Consider the following 19,911-nt stretch of genomic DNA (forward strand, 5'->3'; position numbering starts at 1 on the left):
AATTGTGTAAAACCATCCCAAACTCATCAGATTATTGGAAAACACACGGAAAAAGTTACTGAAACACATGGATAGGATATGATTCCACTTAAATAAAAAATCTTCTTCCACAGTTGTTTTTCAGTCAATAAGAAGATGGACCCTATTTATTGCTCTTTTGCGTAGGATGAGTGTGAAAATCTGGATTGTAACTTTGTCACATCAGCTTTTATTGTATATTTTACACGAGCACACATATCATCAAGATCATTTTCTTCTACTCAGAACAAAAAATGTGATTAGGACAAAGTGAACCCAAGTGTGGCTGAAAACAGCCTTCTTTTCTAATCCGTTTCCCTCTTTTTTCCTTCATCTGCAGCTTTGTAAGTTACAGGACTCACGTTGTTTGTGGCTACAGCAGGGATGCAGAAACAGCCCTAAATAGCACATGTGAATGGTGTGAAGAGTGTATTTGATGGTAGCTGGATGGATGCACTTCAAAATAAATTGCTACTGAAGAGAAGCTGGTTTTTCAAAGAGACATTTTTTTTTTTCTTCAACGCAGCATTTAGCTAAATGACCTGTTGAGTCTCATTCACACGAAGCAGCTGCCAGTAACAAATTGCTTAAAAGGTAACAGAATGAAAAACTCTAAAAATATTATTTTAAGAAAGCGCGTCCTTTGAAATGTGTGCTTCTACATGTGCGGCAGAACAAAAGCTGCAATTAATGAAGTTCTCCTTCAGCAACAATAGAAAGAAACATAATCCCCCTCGACGATTATGAAGAAAGGGGCTACTGAACAAAGGCCCACATCATCTTACCATTCAAAATCATGAGCCCTGCAAATACAGGACTCGGCAGACAGGATTCTCGAGTAGTCCTTTCCCAGCATGCAGTAGTTTCCGGGCCTGCGCTTCATGTAAATCTGCTTTTGTCCCATTACGCACGGCTCGCCCTGTATGCAAGAGAAATGGTTGAAAAGCATTTTCAAAGCACAAACACTAACACGGGCAGCACCTTCATGCATGGCATGGATTTAGATTTTTACCTGGTTGTGCAGGTGCCAGGTTTGATAGTCTTCCTCTGTGCATTTCCTGCTGAAGATGGACTTGTAGTCTATCTTGATGAGCTGCCATTCGGAACGGTGGCTAAAGTGTCCAAAAAAGCTGCAAGAGGCAAACGATCTGAATGACTTAAACTCTGCTTTTTATTTATAAAGTGCCATTTTCCAGTAAAAATGCACATAGTGACACTCGAGCGTATCACTTCTACTCTTAATGACACTGTGCTCCCCGAGAGGTTTGCTTCGATCTGGCAACAGGGTAAAATTGCTAATATGAAGTCAAAGCGGGCAATGAATTAACAGCAAGATGATCTTAATAAAATTAGTTTTGATCAGCAATGGTGAGGCGGGAAAGGACTGCTAGATTTCCACTCCACAGTACTTCAAAGGAAAAAACTGTACTGCATCTCTAGTTTTTGATAAATATGTTTACACGTTCCTTTTAAAAATCAAGACTTTTCACAAAAAACCTGTAATAATCTCATAAGATACAACCCCAAATCAACTCCAGTTCCTCTTTAAATGTCTGACTTGGTTTATATAATTCATTTTTTTATTCACAAAGAAAAGCAGGGATTTGATAAAAATCTGAAAGCTTTTACTCTCCCGTTGTCACGCTGTGTCACCTCAGACAGGTCTGTGACCCTTTGGAGATTCTCTTTAGAAAGACCCTCTGTATTGAACTAATGCAGTGCAATGCATTTAAACTAGCAAACTGCTGCTTACAAACAGCTGCATCAGTGCATTAATAAGATGAGAAGTTTTCTGCACCAAACACCAACCTTAAAGTCTAAGTAGTTACAAAATGATTAAACAGAAAAAAATGATTTTTGACTTTTTGACACATCTTTAAAATGATGATTCTAAAGTGACTCTGATTCCAACAAACTGAGAAACAATTACTGTACCACACTGTTAACAGCTCAGAGGGTCCAAATCTGTATGGAGTAATAAGCCAAAGAGTTTTTCAAAGTACTGTAATCTAAACTGCTTTACAGTGTCTAAAGGTGCAAATGAAAGTGATACAAGCACAGCCTGTATAACAGTAGTTGAAAAAGACACTATTGTGTGACCTGTCATCTCTATCCGGTCTTTAAGTGATGAAGTATGAACCCTGCTTCTGGGTCCAGCCGGGGTCTGTGGAGAAGATGGGGTTGGTGGGGCGGGGTTAGCAGAGGCATTAGCTGCTGTAGATAAACAATAGCACAGCAGCTAGCTGTCATTTGGGCTAAATTAAACTGGACTTGATCTGTAATCTATGATGGATATTTTGTTCTGTGTTTGACATCTGTTTACATAAATCTGCCCCGTTCATTCTTTAATTCTTAGCTATAACTGTTGTTACTCATGTGCTCCTTACCTCAGTTTATCATCATAAAGAGCAAAAAGCTTCAAAAGGTGCTTTTTCATGGCCATTTTATTTTTACTCTACAAGATTTGATTCGATTCTAAAGGTGTAACAGCAAAAAGGCTGATTTAAAAGTTGTTCTTTGAACCCTTTAAACCCTTTCCTTGAGAGACTTAAAAACCACCTGACTCACAATCCTGCAGAGCTCTTGAGGACCTTTTTAGAGGTCCTCGATCCTTTGGGCCTCTCTGGAGGGCAAAAATAACCCCAAGGACCCCCCACTGCCACCTTTTACTCAAATCACATCAACACATTGTAACATGTCATTCAGCTCTTTGTGGACTTACGTCATGATTTGGTTTTCAGCCCCAGCCTCCACCAGCACTCCATCCACAAACAGGGGCACCGAGGAGAAGCTGTGCTGGGTCCACTGCCTGCCTTCGTCAAAGCTGACCCTGTGTATTGTACGTCAGAACACATTCTCATCACAAACCCGGCAACAGTGACGGCGCAGACACAGACGCTCTCTATTAGATCCTGGTCATAGGGGAGGATTTATGTAGGGATCAGAATGACCGGCTTGTCTCGACACAGGAGACTCCGAGTCTCTGTGCAATTAGCTATTGCAGCGTTTGGTAAATATTAAAGGCTGAGGCATTGAAAGGGAATTTAAGAGAGTCCGCCCACTTATTAAAACAAAGAAGCACAAAACTGCTTTTGCAAGACGTGAACAAAGGAAAGGTTTCGGTGTCAAAGGAAAAAAAGCAACATCATTGTTTCCTGGATAAAAAGTTGACACAGAGGCAAAAAAACACAAGACCAGAATAGAACTGTTTCATTTTTGACTAAAAAAGTGCAGAGGGAGAAGGAGACGGGAACACAAGATTGGACAGCTTTCATCATCGGGTCTTGGGCTACATTGATCCTGACAGTATATCAACACTGGTGCTGAAGTGAGAACAACTAGGAGTACCCGAGTGTGGCGTGGGTTGAAACAGCACTGAGGCCGGTGCTCAGAAGATTGTCCCATGTTGCCACTGCCTTCATTTGGCTAAAAGCACTAACAACAGAAAAAGCGTTGACATGCACCTGTTATGAGATTCAGTCAGGGGAACTGTTTAAGGTAAAGCTGCCTATGAACGCTGCGATGCAGTGACTGTGGAGATACTCATATCAATCTCTTTTTTTCTGCACTTCCTCTACCATCGCACTTAAATTGGTTGGGAGACAAAAAGGCTACACTTCACTGCTTCTAAAACTAATTTCAAAATTATTGCAAAAGCGAGCACACAGATCTGGTCTCACTTGGATTAGCCTGCACGGAGGCAAAGCGAGGCACCCGATTTGGCAAGAGGAAGGCAACATGTTAATGAAAACAGTAAAAGGAGGTGCGGGGGTGGGTGGGGGGTTTGGGGTGCTGGCTGTTAATGATAAGTGGTCTAGGGAAGAAAAAAACCCCTCAAATTAGATTGGCTATGATTTTTTTTCTCTTTTTTTTAAGAGCCATAGTCAAAGTGCATCACTAAATGGATCAAGTGTCACATATAATATGCACATTCACTTTTTTTGGAACTGTAACTGTTGGATTAACCTTACAAGAGCCACAGGAAATTGGAAAAGCAATTTAAGACAGGAAACTTGTCCAAAAAAGTTCTCCAAATGGACATACCACAAATGTCTAGTTGGCACAGATGGCTGCTTCACAGCAACAAGAGCCCCTCCTTTGTCCAGAAACCAAATATTGTGCTCCTCTTCAAAAATCTGAACAGACATTCACAGACATTGGTATCAAAAACACAGTGACAAAGGTTACAAAATTATGTCCCATTTCCAAAAAAGTTGGGTGAAATTCAGATAAAATTAAAATGCAGTGGTTTGTAAACCATTTAAACCAGAAGCTCATTGTGAATTAGATACTAGGAGCACAAAAAAGTTAGAACAAGGGCCAAAACAGAATGTAAAAGGCGGGCAAGTCTCTCAGAGGTACATATGGGACGTTAAAGAGGTCATACTTCTGTTCATCAGGGCCAAAAACCCAGATTGAATGAGCCAAGCAGGGAAGCACAATACTATAATAATTCAACCGTTAATGATATCATTGTCTGCACTCTTGCTTTGGTGTGTAGCATGTCTAAACTGTCTTATAAAAAGTCTGTAACCTGCAGTCAGCTGGAGTGGAAACTAAAGGTGTTGCATAACAAGAAGCCAGAAAATACAATATTTGTGTTTAATTTTTTACATCATCCGTCAAAGTTCGAAACTGCTGCAGATCTGCTGGCTGTGGGTGTAAATGTAGGTGTGAGGCTCACCGGTCTCCAGGTATTGCCAGCATCAGATGATATGAACATGCCAACATTGTTGTAAGAGAGCTCTGCTCCGATATTTCCTGCAGTGGAAATTACACACACACACACACACACCATGAAAAACACAGTGAGATCTCACAAAGATAACAGGCCATATGTGTTTTAAACACATGCTGTAAATCACACCATGTCTCTGATTAATTCATCATCTTGGCTTGATTCCTGTATTAGCTTGCTGACTTGCAAGTCATGTGAATACCAGAGAATATTTCATGTTAATTCCTGTGGATGCCTTCGTTACGAGGACAGCATAATGCGCGGTGTAGACGAGGGTGGGTGCCTCTCTCGCTCCGTCTTTCTGCGGTGTTGCAGCACAGCGCCTCCAAAGCCTTTTCCTGCGAGTGCGCAGCGAGTGAACTCGTTTCTTCTGTTGTTCTGCTCGACTATCTTGGCCGCGGCTCAGTAAATAGACACGTGTTTGATCTGGATGGTGTTTGTCATGTTGGTGAGATGATCTCTGCACCAGCTGATGTCTTAAAAGGCGCAGCGGGCAAAGTGAATCACGGTGCCAAAGCAAAGTCCCGGCCAGAAATACACACAAGCGCACACGAGTACATACTGTGCAAACATCACGCTGGGAATGCATGTTTATTCAGCGTTTTCACATAACGAGGACAAAACAACATAAATGCACACGCTCAAAGCAAAACCACAGGTTTTTTTCCTCCATTGGCGCTAACACTTCTCTTCCTTCCTTAACACTTACAGGCACACACGACACATAAGTGTGGCCTTTCCCCACACAAGGCATCAAAACTAATGGACACGATCCACAACATGTCAGTCTATACGTGAAACGGAGCACCTGCTGTGGACTCTGCACAGTGAAGCTTAAAGAACTGCTGAGACAGAAGCTTAAGTGGGGGTCAGGTAGGGGTCACATCAGAGCTGCATTAGATAATCAGGCTGCTGACTGGGACGACTCTTGATCCTGTGAAATGTTAACTTTCATACTAAAATAGCAACATAAGGCAAAACTAAACCTGTGCGATGTTAATATACTAATACAAATATAAAATAACATTGTGGATTAGATGATGGATTATTATAATTAATATGACATTATTAAACACAATCAGCATTGTACAAATTTTATTTTTACTATGCACCACTTCAGAAAAACATTGATTACACTCTGATGAGACGGCCACAGGACTGTCCTGCACACACATGCAGAGGGACCAGGATAAATGCTGGGTAAAGGTCTCCTGTGTGACGTCGTGCACACGCTGCTCAAGGCTGGCTGGTGTCGGTTTTCTGGAGGCTGCGGCTCCTGCTTGGTAAAATCAGTTGCAAAGAATACCTCGTTGTCATTCCTTTGTTTGCTTACTGCATGGAAGAAACCCTCGGAAACAAACACTGTTTGCCTTCAAAGTAAAACTTACACCTTTAAAAACATGTTGGCTGGAGTTCTGGGGCACAGGCTTTACTTTAACGTGTTAGTGCTGCTTAGAGAGTCGTTACAAGTCACCGCCATGCAAACTACTGATGACCCAGAAGTACTGCTACTGAACACAGTAAGAGCATCACCCAGTTGGGGAATGTGTTTTTTTTTTGCCTAGCAACTGGTGGTTGCCGGGGAGTTGCTGCTAACTGATTAACCTCCCCATGCTGGTTATTAATGCATAAATCAAATGTTAGTTAAATCTTGCATTTAGGCAACTGTAAGATTTACAGAGGAATGAGATGAATGTATCGTGAGCAGTGTTGGTCAAGTTACTTGAAAAAGTAATCAGTAACTAATTACTGATTACTTGAAAAAGTAATCAGTAACTAATTACTGATTACTTCCCCCAAAAAGTAACCCTGTTACTTTACTGATTACTTATTTTCAAAAGTAATTAATTACATAGTTACTTAGTTACTTAGTTACACGATTTACAACCTGAAAAGGTGATAAAGCGATAGATCTTTCAGCCCAATTCTTTTTCTACATAATCCATCATACAAAATGTAATCAAATGGAAAAGTCTCTTTTTAAAACTTGTTTTATTAGTTTTAATCTTTTAACTTTATGCATCAAACAAAAATTTAATTATATGCAACATTCTCTGACTGGAAGAAATTAGTTTAACATTTAAACCTATTTTCTGCACATTCCAGCACATAAAATAAAATATTTTTTGTGTTTACACTCAGTCTTTCAAATAGATGCAAGTAAAACACAGCAGAAAATAAATAAAGTCAAAGACTCAGCGCTCCTGTTGCTCTATTTTCACCTGTAAAGCAGGAGTGGGGTAGGCGGAGGTTTACCCTGGTGCAGGTGTGCCGCGGTCAGTGGAAGAATCCGCGAGTTTCTCTGTGAGTTTCCCATTACGTCGTAGCTACTCGGTGCTTGTTGGAAGTTTAGGGGTTTTTTCGCTGTAAAAAGAAGTTTTCTTCCCACGCACAGCGGACACTAATGTTTTTGTCACTTTTTATGGAATCAAACTCAAAGTAAGGTCAGTACTTCCACGCTTTAAACGCTGCACGCTCATACTCTCTCTGCACTCGATATATGATCCATTGTTGATCTGCACACAGCTGTTGTCACGAACGTCGCACTCGCTTACGTCACTGTCATGAGACACTCGCAAAAAAAATCACGGTTTTAGTAATGCAGTAACGCAGCGTTCCTACGGGAACGTAACGGTAATCTAAAAACCTTTTTGCAATAGTAATCCCTTACTTTACTCGTTACTTGAAAAAAGTAATCAGATTACTTGCAACGCGTTACTGCCCATCTCTGATCGCGAGTTACTTGGACGCTCACTAACAAGAGCAAGAAGAGAGACACTTCATGAGTCCATTTTACCCGGAAACATTTTTCTAATAGTAGCTGATGTTAGCCTGCCTGTTCATTTAGACAAAGAGCTTGCTTACTAACGCTATCACTAAAGAAATAGCACCTGAAGCCATATCAGTGTGCTTGTGTGGAGTTTGTGTTGGTGTCTAGGTTGTGTTGATGTTGAGATGGAGCAGAAAAGAGGCAGTGCCAGTGAGGGAAGCCACCTGTGAGCAAGCATAAGCATGCACATTCCAAAATTTAACCTGCAACCTCCTCATATGATCGAAATCAGTCTGTTAGAAGCAGCTGAAGCAGTCAGAGAAGATCCTGATTTTTAAGCTACCTAACATGTGCAGACATTGGTAAATGTAAAGTGTTCAGCGTATGAAAAAAAAAAGTCATCTTATGCATTTTTAATGTGCAGACTGTCTTTGGTGTTCAGTGTTTTTACTCACCCGTGGCAACTATCATTCCCGGTGCAGAATTCTTGGTGGAAATTGTTCCTGACAAGTAAGGATTCTCAGACATTTGGAGTTGTAGATGAAGAGAGCAGAAAGGCTGTAAAAGATTTAACAGAAATAAACTGAAGAGGATGTTGATTTTAGAGAAAAGAAGCACCGAAGTTTAGATGCAGTGCCCAGACAAGTTGAAAATAAGTGTGTATAACTGTGTATGCATACGTGCATCACTGTAAGTGGCAATAATACAAAGTATGATCTAACTCAGTCTTGCTATGCATCAGCTTATCTAATTAACTGCCAGGTAATAGGATGGGAAGCAGGGCTGATCTGTTATGTGAAAATGATAGGGTCAGAAAAATTAGAGAACAAACAACAAAAAAATCCCCAAAAGCTAAGCTAACGGTGCCTTCAGACGTTTTGCTAATTACATTTAATCTGTCATTAAAACAAAGAATGATGGAATTTGCATTAAAGTGTGAAGCTGAGCCTCCAGGGCATGCAAACAACAGAAGACAATTACATTTGTTCACAGAGCAGAAAAAAAACCTGTGTCTGCTTTCATCTTTGCAGCAGACAGCGTGTCACTGGTGTAAGGACACCGAGGGCAGTGGGACTGAACAGGGTAATCAAAAGGAATCTACAGCAGTAATTAAAATGTCACATGAATGCACAATCACAGGGAACCTGTAAGCCACACCGCATGGCCCTGAAATAACCTCTTAAACAGCATGAAGTCCTCCTAATGTCTCGACCATGATTCCTGCTAACGGTCTGCCTGTTAGTTTTAGATGCAGGGAAGCTATCTAATGAGACCTATACCACGTACAGCTGATCTGGGATCTGCCGCTCGAGTACTGCATCTTCCTCATGATTAAAACAGAGGTTGCACTTTAATCTATATTATGCACTAATATTAGTTTTTTGTACATGACTTGGATTTGCATGCACATGTCTATCTGGGCCATGTGTACTCACCTAACTGTAAATTAATTTAAATAACTAGGATTCATTGAACAATGTGAGCATGCAGTTTTAAATGATAGCCAGTTCTTTAATGAATGGATGTTGCAGATCTTTTCCACATGCTATAACACAGGTCCACGGTTCACTGGAAGGGGTTTCCTAAAAGCTAGAATGCAGCAGATTAAGCTAAAGTTTGCTTGTCCAGTGCAGAAAACATCTGGCTGTGGGAAATGTAACTGCTGACTTGGTGAGACTGTTCATACCTGTGAGAATCAGGGCTTTCACCAACATAAAGACCAATTTCCAACTATTATTTACTACACAGATGATTTATTTTAGGTTTTAGAACAGACTTCATGAGGGTGCATTAGTAAGCTCTGGCTATAGAGCAGTGTTACAAATCAGCAAAATATATTTTCGTGTCTGCAGGTTTAGACGTCTTTGTGAGGACAGATAATTGGTATGCTACTATACCTGTGGGGACCAAAATACCCGTCCCCACGAGTTTGAAGACATTTTTGAGACTCAAAATGTGGTTTTAGTGGCAGGCTTATGGGTTAGGGCAAGCAGCTGGGGAAAGGATCATGTATAATTGATGTCCTCAGTAAGATGTGAAAACTAGTCTGTGTGTAATTTCCATAAACACAAGACAGCATTTGACGTGTACGTTACCAGTATGCAGTGGATGTCATTCCCCTCCAGGTCAGACGCAGGAGCCTGCAGGAGCCTCCAGTCCCGCCCTTTATTGTAGGTAATGTAGGTTTTCACCTGGTTGTCGTGCCTCTTGTTGGCGATTAACATGCCTTTAATTCCAGCCACCTGATTGGCACAGACACATAACAGGTTGAAACCCATCTTTAAAGCAAGCCATCAGGGAGCACTTTACACACAACAACCCTCCCAACACCCATAACAGTTAGGGCCTCAGTTGCGCACGAAAAAGCATACCCGGCACTCTCATCAGAAAAGGCATTTTGTGTATTGAGGCGGCAATCTTCACAACACCAGTTAAATGCAAATGGCGCGCTTATCTTTCCTTTCTTCAGCTGACAGTCCTGCAGACACCGTCAACAGAACAGGCTGCAGTTTCTTACACTGTGCTCTCTGTAATTATATCCTTACACGTCTCAGTAATCTAGACAGTACAAAATGATGACGGCTGAGAAGTGACACCTTGTCTGTTTTCCAACAATTGAACCGAATCTCACACGTACACCTGTAACAGTGTAGACTCACAGTCCTCTGACCAAATCCACCCCGCCAGTCGTCTCTCAGGGATTAGACACATCCTTCAACAAAACCAAAGCATGACATGCAATGGAAATGACAGAGTCACTCATAGTGAGGGTCTCCACATGGATGTGTTTGCCTCCCTGAAGGGGCACGTCTATATAAGTGGCACTAATAGGCAGCGCATTTGACATTGTCATAGAAACATGTGGCTCAGGATGGATGCGGCTAACGAGGGTCCTCCCGTCCTCATCCAACCTGACCTGTCAATTGTGGCAGTAATTATTTATTTCCTCCACCTCCTCTGTCACACACACACACACACACACACACACATGCAGAACTTTATATGGCCAGCAGCATCCACCCCTTTCTTTCCTCCCACATGACTTTCTTTAAGATACAGTGAAGGATGCAGATCTCCGTTCCAAAGCACACATTACTCTGAAATGCGCTGATTTGCCGCCTTCACGCCACGCTGATTACTGCTATTTGCTGTGAGCGAGTGGAAATGGAACAAAGAATATTGCATGACAACTGTGCAGCAGCTCTTCAACCCAGCCGACCAACACCCAGCTGCTTGGTGAGCTGACTGTTGGTAAAGATTTGGCATTAACTTTTATATTTTTGCGTTTGAATTTGGGTTTAATCTGCTTTGCTCTAGCACACACTGGGTTACACTGACTAATTAGCACCGATGGCTGGTGGAAGGTGTGGGAATAACCCTATTTTTGCATTTCCAAAAATACCAACACAAGCCCTGGCAAAAGTCTCGCCTCACCTGGAACGTGTACAAACAGTTTTTTGTTTTTTTCCACTGTAGCAAACAAATGAAATGATATTGTTTTAGTTATTTTGTGGTTTTTTTTAGATTAAGCACAGGAAACTAAATGTGGAATCATCATAATAAATGTTTAATATTTTCTTGCATGTCCTCGGACTTTTATGTTGGGCTGAATTATTTGGGGCAGGTTCCAACTTTCTTAAATAGTGTCATGACTGCAGTTCGCTGTTCATGGACCATTTTTGTGCTTCCACAATAATTTTACCTTTTGAAAAAAATCTATATTCATCCTCTTTTATTGTATTTGTGGTGTGTTTCATGAAGCTATAATGATCACTTAATAACGTATTATTACTAATTATTACACAAGAACTGTTTTGTGGTTTGTTTGCAACAGAGTAAAAGAGTCAGAGGAACATTTTCTGAGTGTCTGAGATCTAATTTTGAGGTTTTGCCAAGAGTGTGTAGAAGACAAATGAAAAGTCTCTAATGCAATTAAACATCAATATGAATCGATTTTAGTGGATCTGCAAAAGATTTCATTTTGCTTTAGCCTGACCTAATTTTCAAATCAGGGGCATGGATTTATAGAGCTGGAAGCAGAGAATAAATGAGATTATTTATTGATTGTCAGTCCTTGGAAAACTTTTCTATTAAGATTACCCAGAAAAGGAACAAACACTGTCCTATCAGAATCAGAATCAGAATCAGAATACTTTATTGATCCCTGGGGGAAATTATTTTTTGTTACAGTGCTCCATTTTAAACCAACATTAAGACAAGACAGACAATACGCTAACTAAGAATAGTACAATATATACATATATATACATACATACATACATAAGTCACTTATAAATAAATATTTGGAAAAGAAACATGTGTAGTTGTAGCAGCAAACAGTGTGTTAAGTGGATGCGTTGTACAGGGAGATGGCCACAGGCAGGAATGATTTCCTGTGTCGTTCAGTGGTGCTTTTCGGTAATCTCAGTCTCTCACTGAACGAGCTCTATATGACCCTTCACCTAGTTCTTAATGCAACTGCTAAATGTATGAGTTTGTTTTGGTGATACTTGACATGCTGCTTGCACCAACAATGAGATTTTCAAATTGCTTTTAGCCAAAAACATGGTACGAAGTATGCTCTAAACCAATTTTGCATCTGGCCCTTCAGGTAAACTACTGTTAACCACCAGTCTAATTTACAGCCATCTTTAAATTACACTAGAGGTTTGTTCATGGTCTGCATTTCAGACAGTGGTGCTGGGATCTTTTTAAAGTTATGAATACAGAAAAGTACTGTCAGATAATCCACCATGCAGCACCATCTAGAAAGTCCTGATTAGAAACAGCTTCAAACAGCAACATTATTGGAGCAGTGTGGAATCATCTCAGCAAAGAACAACACAAACATCAGCCAGCATCCAAGGAAGATGTTTGAATGTCCTTCAAGGAGCCAGAAGAACTATTCCTAGAAATGAAAGACTGCTGTGTTACAGAATAAATGTGGTCGTACCAAAAAATGACTTTCAAGGTTGTTTAAATTGTACAAACACTGTTTTTGTCTTCTATACTGTACTACACGTTTCAATACACTCATAGATGGAAACAAAGAAATGGGGGATAGCTCAAGACCTTTGCAGTTACTGCGCTGTTCTCTTGCTCTTAAGTGAATATACAACCTTACACCTGACAACACGACCTTGTGAGCACCATCTCCCAATACTCCATCCATCAGCTGGTTGTGGTGGTGTGATAGAAAATGTTGTTGTTCCATTTTTTTACTGATGAGTGGAAGGCTCAGCGGTATCCTGATTTTGTCTTCATATCATCCTCTTTTACAAGATATACTTGTTTGCACAGAATGTTCTGAATGTATTCTGTGACCACGGCCGGCTGATAACTTGTTCCTATAAATGATTCTATGCTTGTTATTATTCTCGCTCAAATACAGTGCAGAATGCTGCCGACGTCTATTGTTGTTTGACAACTTTGCAAAGACAAATTAAAATCTCAGAGAGACGGCTCGTTTGTGTCCAGATTGATTTCCATAACAGTAGTAAGCAGTTTTGCACTGAAGTGGACAATCATACAAACCGCTCACTAGAACATGAGTGAGAATATAACAAAAAGATCCAAGATTGTGCATCCACACCGCACAGTTGGGACTGGCATGTATTTGATGTCAATAGTTTGTCTGAATCATCTGTTGAACGTTGCGTTGTTGGGTTTGCACTTGCTGGTGGGAAAACACAGCCGTGAATAACCACATCATCCCGAGTATCAGTATCATCCAGATCATTAAATACTCTCCACCGACAACAACCCACTTAATGTCTTCAATCAATCATCCTGAACTGTTTATTGTGAGAGAGATAAACGATTTTTGATACAGTGAACTCCACACAATCTGAGTGCTAATCGTCAAAGAGCCACCTGCTAAGCCCACTCTCAGACTGAAGGAAGGTTTAGCAGGTGATGTAGAGCCCTGATGTCAACAGAAAATTAGTTTGCACAACAAAAGCTCATGATTACAAAAATTGCCCTTGTCCAATCTCATTGACAATAAAATAATCCCTCTAATTCTGGAGATAATTGTCCAATTTTCTGTGTGGGGGGAAGAAAAGAATAATTGATTTGTGGAGGGAGGGTGCACAAAGAACAGAGGCCCTCTGGGAAGAGAAATGACTTCTAACAAAACAACTTTCACATAGTTCGCCGTCTCCGATTGGAGCTGCAGCTTCTGTCTGAAACGTCGCCTGCGTGAAGAACGGTTTGTCACAGAGCAACAACAATAAATGAGATGAATTCTGTCGCACATATCTTTCCTTGTGTAATGGGTCTGGATTATCAGGGTAGCAGTGTGTCATCTCTCTTGTTTAGGTTCAGATCGGGAAATGTGGCCGAGCCAAACACGATTAAAGCGCCTTGTCCTGCTGCTTGGTTAAAGGCCTTAACAACTGCTGCATAGAAATAGAAACTGCGCACACACTCACGTATGCACATACTGTTCAGGGCAAGTAATGGCATTGTTAATTACCATCCTGCTGTTACTGCTGCTGGCCAATATCTCACTTCCTTCCACACTCTCTCAGTCACACCTGCCAGTGTAGGACTGATAAACTGGGTTCACCCGGGAGTGGAGAAGGGAATTCTACTATGAATACAAAACCGTATAGCAGGCAGTAGGTTAGCTAACAAGGGCATTACAAGTCCAGAGCTGCATGGCAGTGAGCCCCATTAAATGCACTCTTTACACTGTATGCATGTTTGCAGGGTGGAAGCTCGCAGCCTGAAATGCAAACCTGGCTCTGAGAAGTTACAGCAGTGCTGTTGCACACGACCACAGGTTTTATTACTATTCATGTTAATAATATGCTTAAATGGATGGAACAGTATCATCATCATCATCAATTTTATCCACAGTTTATCCTGTCTTTATAATACTGCATATGAATTATCCTAATGTAACAAACACAGATACGTTTTGCCTAATTTAATGCAGAAGACTAGTGTGTACACACACACACACACACACACACACACACACACACACACACACACACACACACACACACACACACACACACACACACACACACACACACACACTGAGCTAAAATCTGTGAATGGAGTGTACCTTATTAAAAAGCCTTTGTTATTTTGTGATAATAAATGCACAATGAATAAAATATGTAAAATAGCTCTAAGTAAGCAGCAGGAAAAAGAAAAAAGCCAAAGCGCAGCCAAAGTTTCCAAATCCCTTCTGTTTGTACCGAAGAGTTGACCTCCTCTCCGGGTCGAATGGCTCAACTGGCTGATATGATGGGCTGAGACATCGATATTAGCGATTATTCATCCAGTCACCTGCCAGGTACTTTTTATTAAGTTCCTGCTTAAGGATTACTGCTTTTTTAAAGGCTACTTTCTGCTGGTGTCTGTTGGGTCTGTGTTTCCACAAGCCCCGCTAATTCTAGAGATTTATTCATCATGAAGAAAACAAGACAGTCGATCGATCGATTATTTGCGCAAGGGAGGCCTCGTCTGTGTCCACCACGAAAATGACCTCCCGATCTGACCTCCTCCTGCTGCCTTTTATTGAGAGACAGTTCACACAAAACACGTCAGAACAAAGCCACGCCCCCTTGGTTCCAAGACAGGGCATTGTATGTATATGTGTGAACTTCTGTATCTACGTAAGAATGTGTGTGTGTGTGTCAGACCTCCTGCTGACCAAAGGGTCCTATAACATAAAAGCAGGAGGAACATCCTTGGTCATAAAGAGGGTAGTCTCCCCCACACCCTAGATGGTTCACACTAGATAACACAGTGAAGCCATACAAAGGGGAGGAGGTTTACCAACATCAAACAGACCTTCACAAGGATGTTCCTGTGATTAAAAACACTACCGCCCCCCTCCCAGAATCTTAAGACTCTGGGGAGGGGAGGACGGAAAGAATTCCTTAAAACCATGTACAAATGGTAAACATAAAAATGACAAACATTTAACAATTCACTCTAACAGTGTCCATGTCACTTTTCACCAGAGCAATTCAATAGCTGCCAACAGCGCTTTTTCTCACTGTCATTACTCCATATTGATTGATTGATTGATCTTGATGTTAGAAGTCTAATTCCGGTGCTGCTGAGTTACTGTTGACGACGAAACTAACCACAACGATCTGGCTGCTAATAGCAGTTATTGCTGATGCGTTGGAGGCGTGTTTGATAGGAGGATTCTGGAGTTCTTAATTTACACAACACTAAAGTCATATTGTTTTCACAGTGTGAGCTGATATCCAATAGCAATACCTCACATTGAGTTAATGTTTAAAAAAAAATGCTGAAGACTTCAACAACAGCTGAAAGAAAAAGCCTCTGTGTACCACACTGTCAAATATTTGGTTAAAATTCATATATTTAAAGCGCGTCTATCATACTTTCCCTTCATTTCTGTCAGTGTCTGTGAACAAACACTACCAATTATTACCAATTATTATCCAAACAATCCCTAATCCATAGTCAAAAGCTCAGACTATTCTAAATGCTCAGTCACAGTTCAGCTCTGCTCAGCACCTCATTCACTCATGCTGTCCGTGGACACAGTAACCTGTATTTCACACCTTTTGTTGATTGTGATTTTGTTTTTGCTGTGAAACAGCTCTTCTCCAATAATGTTGACACACACATCTACCTGTATCTGTTTACCATATCGCAGATCTAATGAGTGAAAATAATACTAATCTCTGTAATTTCCCATGAATTCATTATTTCAGAATCCACACAGGGTGACTAATTTCATCAGGCGTCTACCTCGTATAGGTCTAGCATCTGGTTCCCTCCAATGCCCCTGGTGGTCTTGACATTTTCCATGGCCAAGGTGAAGTAGATCCCTCTGGTGTCAGACAGGTAGAGGTTGTAGGTGTCATTCTGGTTCCATTCCTGCACTGCAGCAAATACCTGCTTCTCGTCAGTGCTGACGATGTGTAAATCCTATCAAGAGAGCAGGGGGAGAGATTAAGAAGAGTTATGACCGGAGGCAGAGAGGTGACGGATTAGAACATGCTGACCCCATAGGACTGGTCATGAGATCCATGCTGAGGTGTGAATATAAATGGTTGATGACATACTGTAAAGAATGGGCCTTATTCTTAATATGGAGTAAGTTATATAAGTATGAATGGAAATGGGCAGTGACCTGACTTTTTCTATATTATATCAGAAAATAGAAGCTGTTTAGAAGAACCTTATATAAATGAAATGTCTTACATTATATTATACCTTTGTTTGGTTTTACCAGTGAATGGAAGCTCCAGAGAAATGGAAAGATGTGATCCAAACCCTGACCCTGAACAAGTCACTGGTGAGCTGATGGGTGTGTCATAGGTTAAAAGCATGTCTGTGTGTCATCATCATCATCAAGTAAAGGCACTGCAGCTTACCTTAGGCAGGGAATATTTGGGCAGCTTGATTTGTATAAACGGCTCTCTCTTGTAGGACACATAATATGTGGCTCGCCCTGATGTAGGAACCTAGAACATATAATACTCTATTAATTAAATACATTACACATGGTATGCAGCGTTTCTGGCTATTATGCATCATTTTATATAGTGTCAAGTATAGTTTGGAGGGTGCAGGTGTGCAGCTCAAAAGGAGTATAGATGCTTGTACACATCTAATTCACGATGAGACTTTTTCCACACCCATGTGATCGGCAGTATGACAGCGCACCCGAATCTATCACCTGTAGCGCACTCGTGACTATTATTAACCGTGTTTCCACATTGTCACCAGCCTTGTGATTTTCGTGTAGTTTGTGCAGTTGATTGAGAACACTATGGTTGTATTCAGGCAGTCAGTCCATGTGGAGAGCAAAACAAAGGACCGCCTTTACAAAAAGCTGGTACTGGTCCAGTTTTCTGTTGGCTGCGCGGTTACACACCTTGAATTGAAGCTGAAACTTACGTTTCAATCAGATCTTCATGGTTTCATAAGTCCCAGTGCTTATGGATCTGATGTACACATAAATGTTTTAATGTGTATGTTTGGTGGTTAGAAGTGAAACTGGAAACCTTTATGTGTGAACATTTGATGATATTTCTGTAGTTGTATTTGTATCTTACAGCCCAGTAACAGTGGCTCCATATAGTAGTTTCACATTCATTTGCCAAGTGAAAAGTTGTTGCTTCAGTTCCAGCCAGAACCACAAATCCCCTTTGGAGTCGTGCCAGGAAGCGGATCCGGCGTAAAACTGTGAAATGCGCTACCTGCTGTGAGCACACTTTGTGACGAGGAAACAAGCAAACTAAGCGCACATTTAGGCCCAATAACAACTGATTAAAAATGAGCAACTATCCAAATCTGGTAAAAGGTATTTTTTTTCTCTTATAAGATTAAATGAGGCTTTTGTCCTCACGGTATAATACGTGATACACGTCCTTCTATACTCCTCGAAGCTTTGAGTCTCAGGATACTTTGCTTTTTCCACGTAGCAGTTCTCTCTGACTTTCAGATTTGCTGCTGATAAACAAATGCAGGGGAGAAGGCCTTATGTGTCACCTCATAACTGACATCATACCATATTTGTCTAAACAATTAAAGTTTGGGAAAAAGTACACATCAATTTCTGGCTTTTCCACCTGCTTATTTCCGTGGCAAAGCTGGATATTGTGGCTGCCCAGCAGTCTTTTCTTTCCATTTATAGCAACCTCCTGGCTTGGATTCAGAAGATGCAGCCCAGGTGTCAATGCACTGGTGGTTTCAAAGTGGACTTTGGTAAATATCTCGTAGGAGAATCAATAGTCTCATTATTCTTTGTCAAGAGAAATCTTTAAGTTACCTAACTGAGCCTCGTCTGCTGTCTAGGAAAGAAAAAAAAACACATCCTAATGGGCTAGACTCTTTGCAAACACTCTAAGCTGTTAGCTTATGCAGCAAGGAAACACGGGAATGGTGGGTGATGGAGAATTGTCATTAGGCGCAAGACCACAGAAGTCAGAAGCACTTTGTACAAATAGAGAAGCACCCAGCAAAGTGAGACTGCAGGTTCATAACCTACTTTTCTTCCCTGACAATAACACTATGAAATTCATTAGAGGAAAACCTTCAAATCAGAGCTTGTGGTTCTCGACTAAAGAGAAGTGAAGTCAGCATTAATGTTGTACGACAGAGGCGATTCTTTTACCGATCTTGCAAGCGTTGCGAGTGGTCCAGCAGAGAGAAAACACTGAGCACTGAGAGGAAATATAGCAGCCTAGCAGCGAGTGCTGTAGAACAGTCCCACATGCAATCGAGTGAAGGAGCAGGAGATCGATGGCTGGGTAACCAGAGGCAGTTTGAACTTTAAGAGGAATTGGTATGATGGATTTTTTTCCCATCCCTTTCAGGAGCTTTCATCTGTGACGCATACGTGCTAAAATGTGGAGGTGCTTGAATTGAAGGGGTGGTTCTGGTTGAGTGCTTGTGAGTTTATTTGAAAGACTTCAGAGAGGTCAAACAGGATTGAAGGATCTTTGGAGAACCACTCTATTTCTTTGTCTAATGTGCTGCCAAGGGCAGAAAAGGTTCCGGAGGAAGGACTTGCCTGCAGGTGAATCAAGCTGAGTTTCTGAACCCACCCATTCTCTACTGAATAAAACATTTAGCAGGATCAAACAGCAAGAGAATTTACAACTGCTGCACCTCAAAATCGTGATATAAATTAATAATATTAACTTAAAATATAAAATACATCGAGTTGGATGACTCAATTTCTGAGGCTGGTGTAAGTCTATGTGATGCTTCTGTTGGATGTGAAGAGGTGAAAGGGGTAAGGGTCTTTGGAGGAGCACAGGTGCCATCTGCTGTAGTTGTTGCTGTGAAACCTGAAAATCATGTTTTTTGCAGGTGGTTTAAGAAGATGCAGCTATCTGATGTTTGCAAGACTTGTAGCCACCGTCTCATCAACATCGATTTTTAAAAAGACAAACCGATAATGAGAAACCAAAACCAGATCCATCTTTTTCCTTCTACCTAAAACATTTTTAGCACATATCAGATACCACTGCAGTTTTTTTTGAGGAAAATCTGAATAAAACTGGCATTGCCATGGACTAGGTGTGTAATTATCCCAACGTTTCCTGTTGACTTTTAAATGTATGAAACCTCATTTGCACAATGTCAAAGTAAATAATATTCACGCTGGAGAGGAAATTAAAATACAACCCATAAATTGCATCTGTGTTACTTGGGATTCAGGACATTACCATTTCAGATTTTTCTGTTACACAAATCGTGATTAATATGACACACCATTCTGTGGCTAGGATGAATATTAAAACTGCTCACACAGGAAAACAAAGCACAAATGTTCAGTTGAGGTTAACATAAAATGATTTTTACATATTTTATTCCTGCCAAGTGAAATCATTTGCAAAAAAAAAAAAAACTCATACCAGAAATAGTA

The 19,911-nt window shown here is 40.8% G+C and overlaps 1 protein-coding gene across 1 annotated transcript in view; it reads right to left on the reverse strand.

Moving 5' to 3' along the window:
* Nucleotides 1-19,911, reverse strand: part of sorcs3a (sortilin related VPS10 domain containing receptor 3a) — a 240,240-nt gene that overhangs the window by 52,806 nt on the left and 167,523 nt on the right. The window contains exons 8-16 of the mRNA XM_014411902.3: nt 16,907-16,996; nt 16,278-16,457; nt 9,623-9,769; nt 7,982-8,084; nt 4,703-4,779; nt 4,063-4,154; nt 2,741-2,848; nt 1,031-1,148; nt 804-937 (exon numbers count right to left, since the gene is read on the reverse strand). Coding sequence (XP_014267388.1) covers nt 804-937; nt 1,031-1,148; nt 2,741-2,848; nt 4,063-4,154; nt 4,703-4,779; nt 7,982-8,084; nt 9,623-9,769; nt 16,278-16,457; nt 16,907-16,996 — 1,049 coding nt within the window. The remainder of the gene's footprint in view (nt 1-803; nt 938-1,030; nt 1,149-2,740; nt 2,849-4,062; nt 4,155-4,702; nt 4,780-7,981; nt 8,085-9,622; nt 9,770-16,277; nt 16,458-16,906; nt 16,997-19,911) is intronic.

This window comes from Maylandia zebra, linkage group LG6 (genome assembly GCF_041146795.1).
Source record: "Maylandia zebra isolate NMK-2024a linkage group LG6, Mzebra_GT3a, whole genome shotgun sequence".
Taxonomy (NCBI): Eukaryota; Metazoa; Chordata; class Actinopteri; order Cichliformes; family Cichlidae; genus Maylandia; species Maylandia zebra.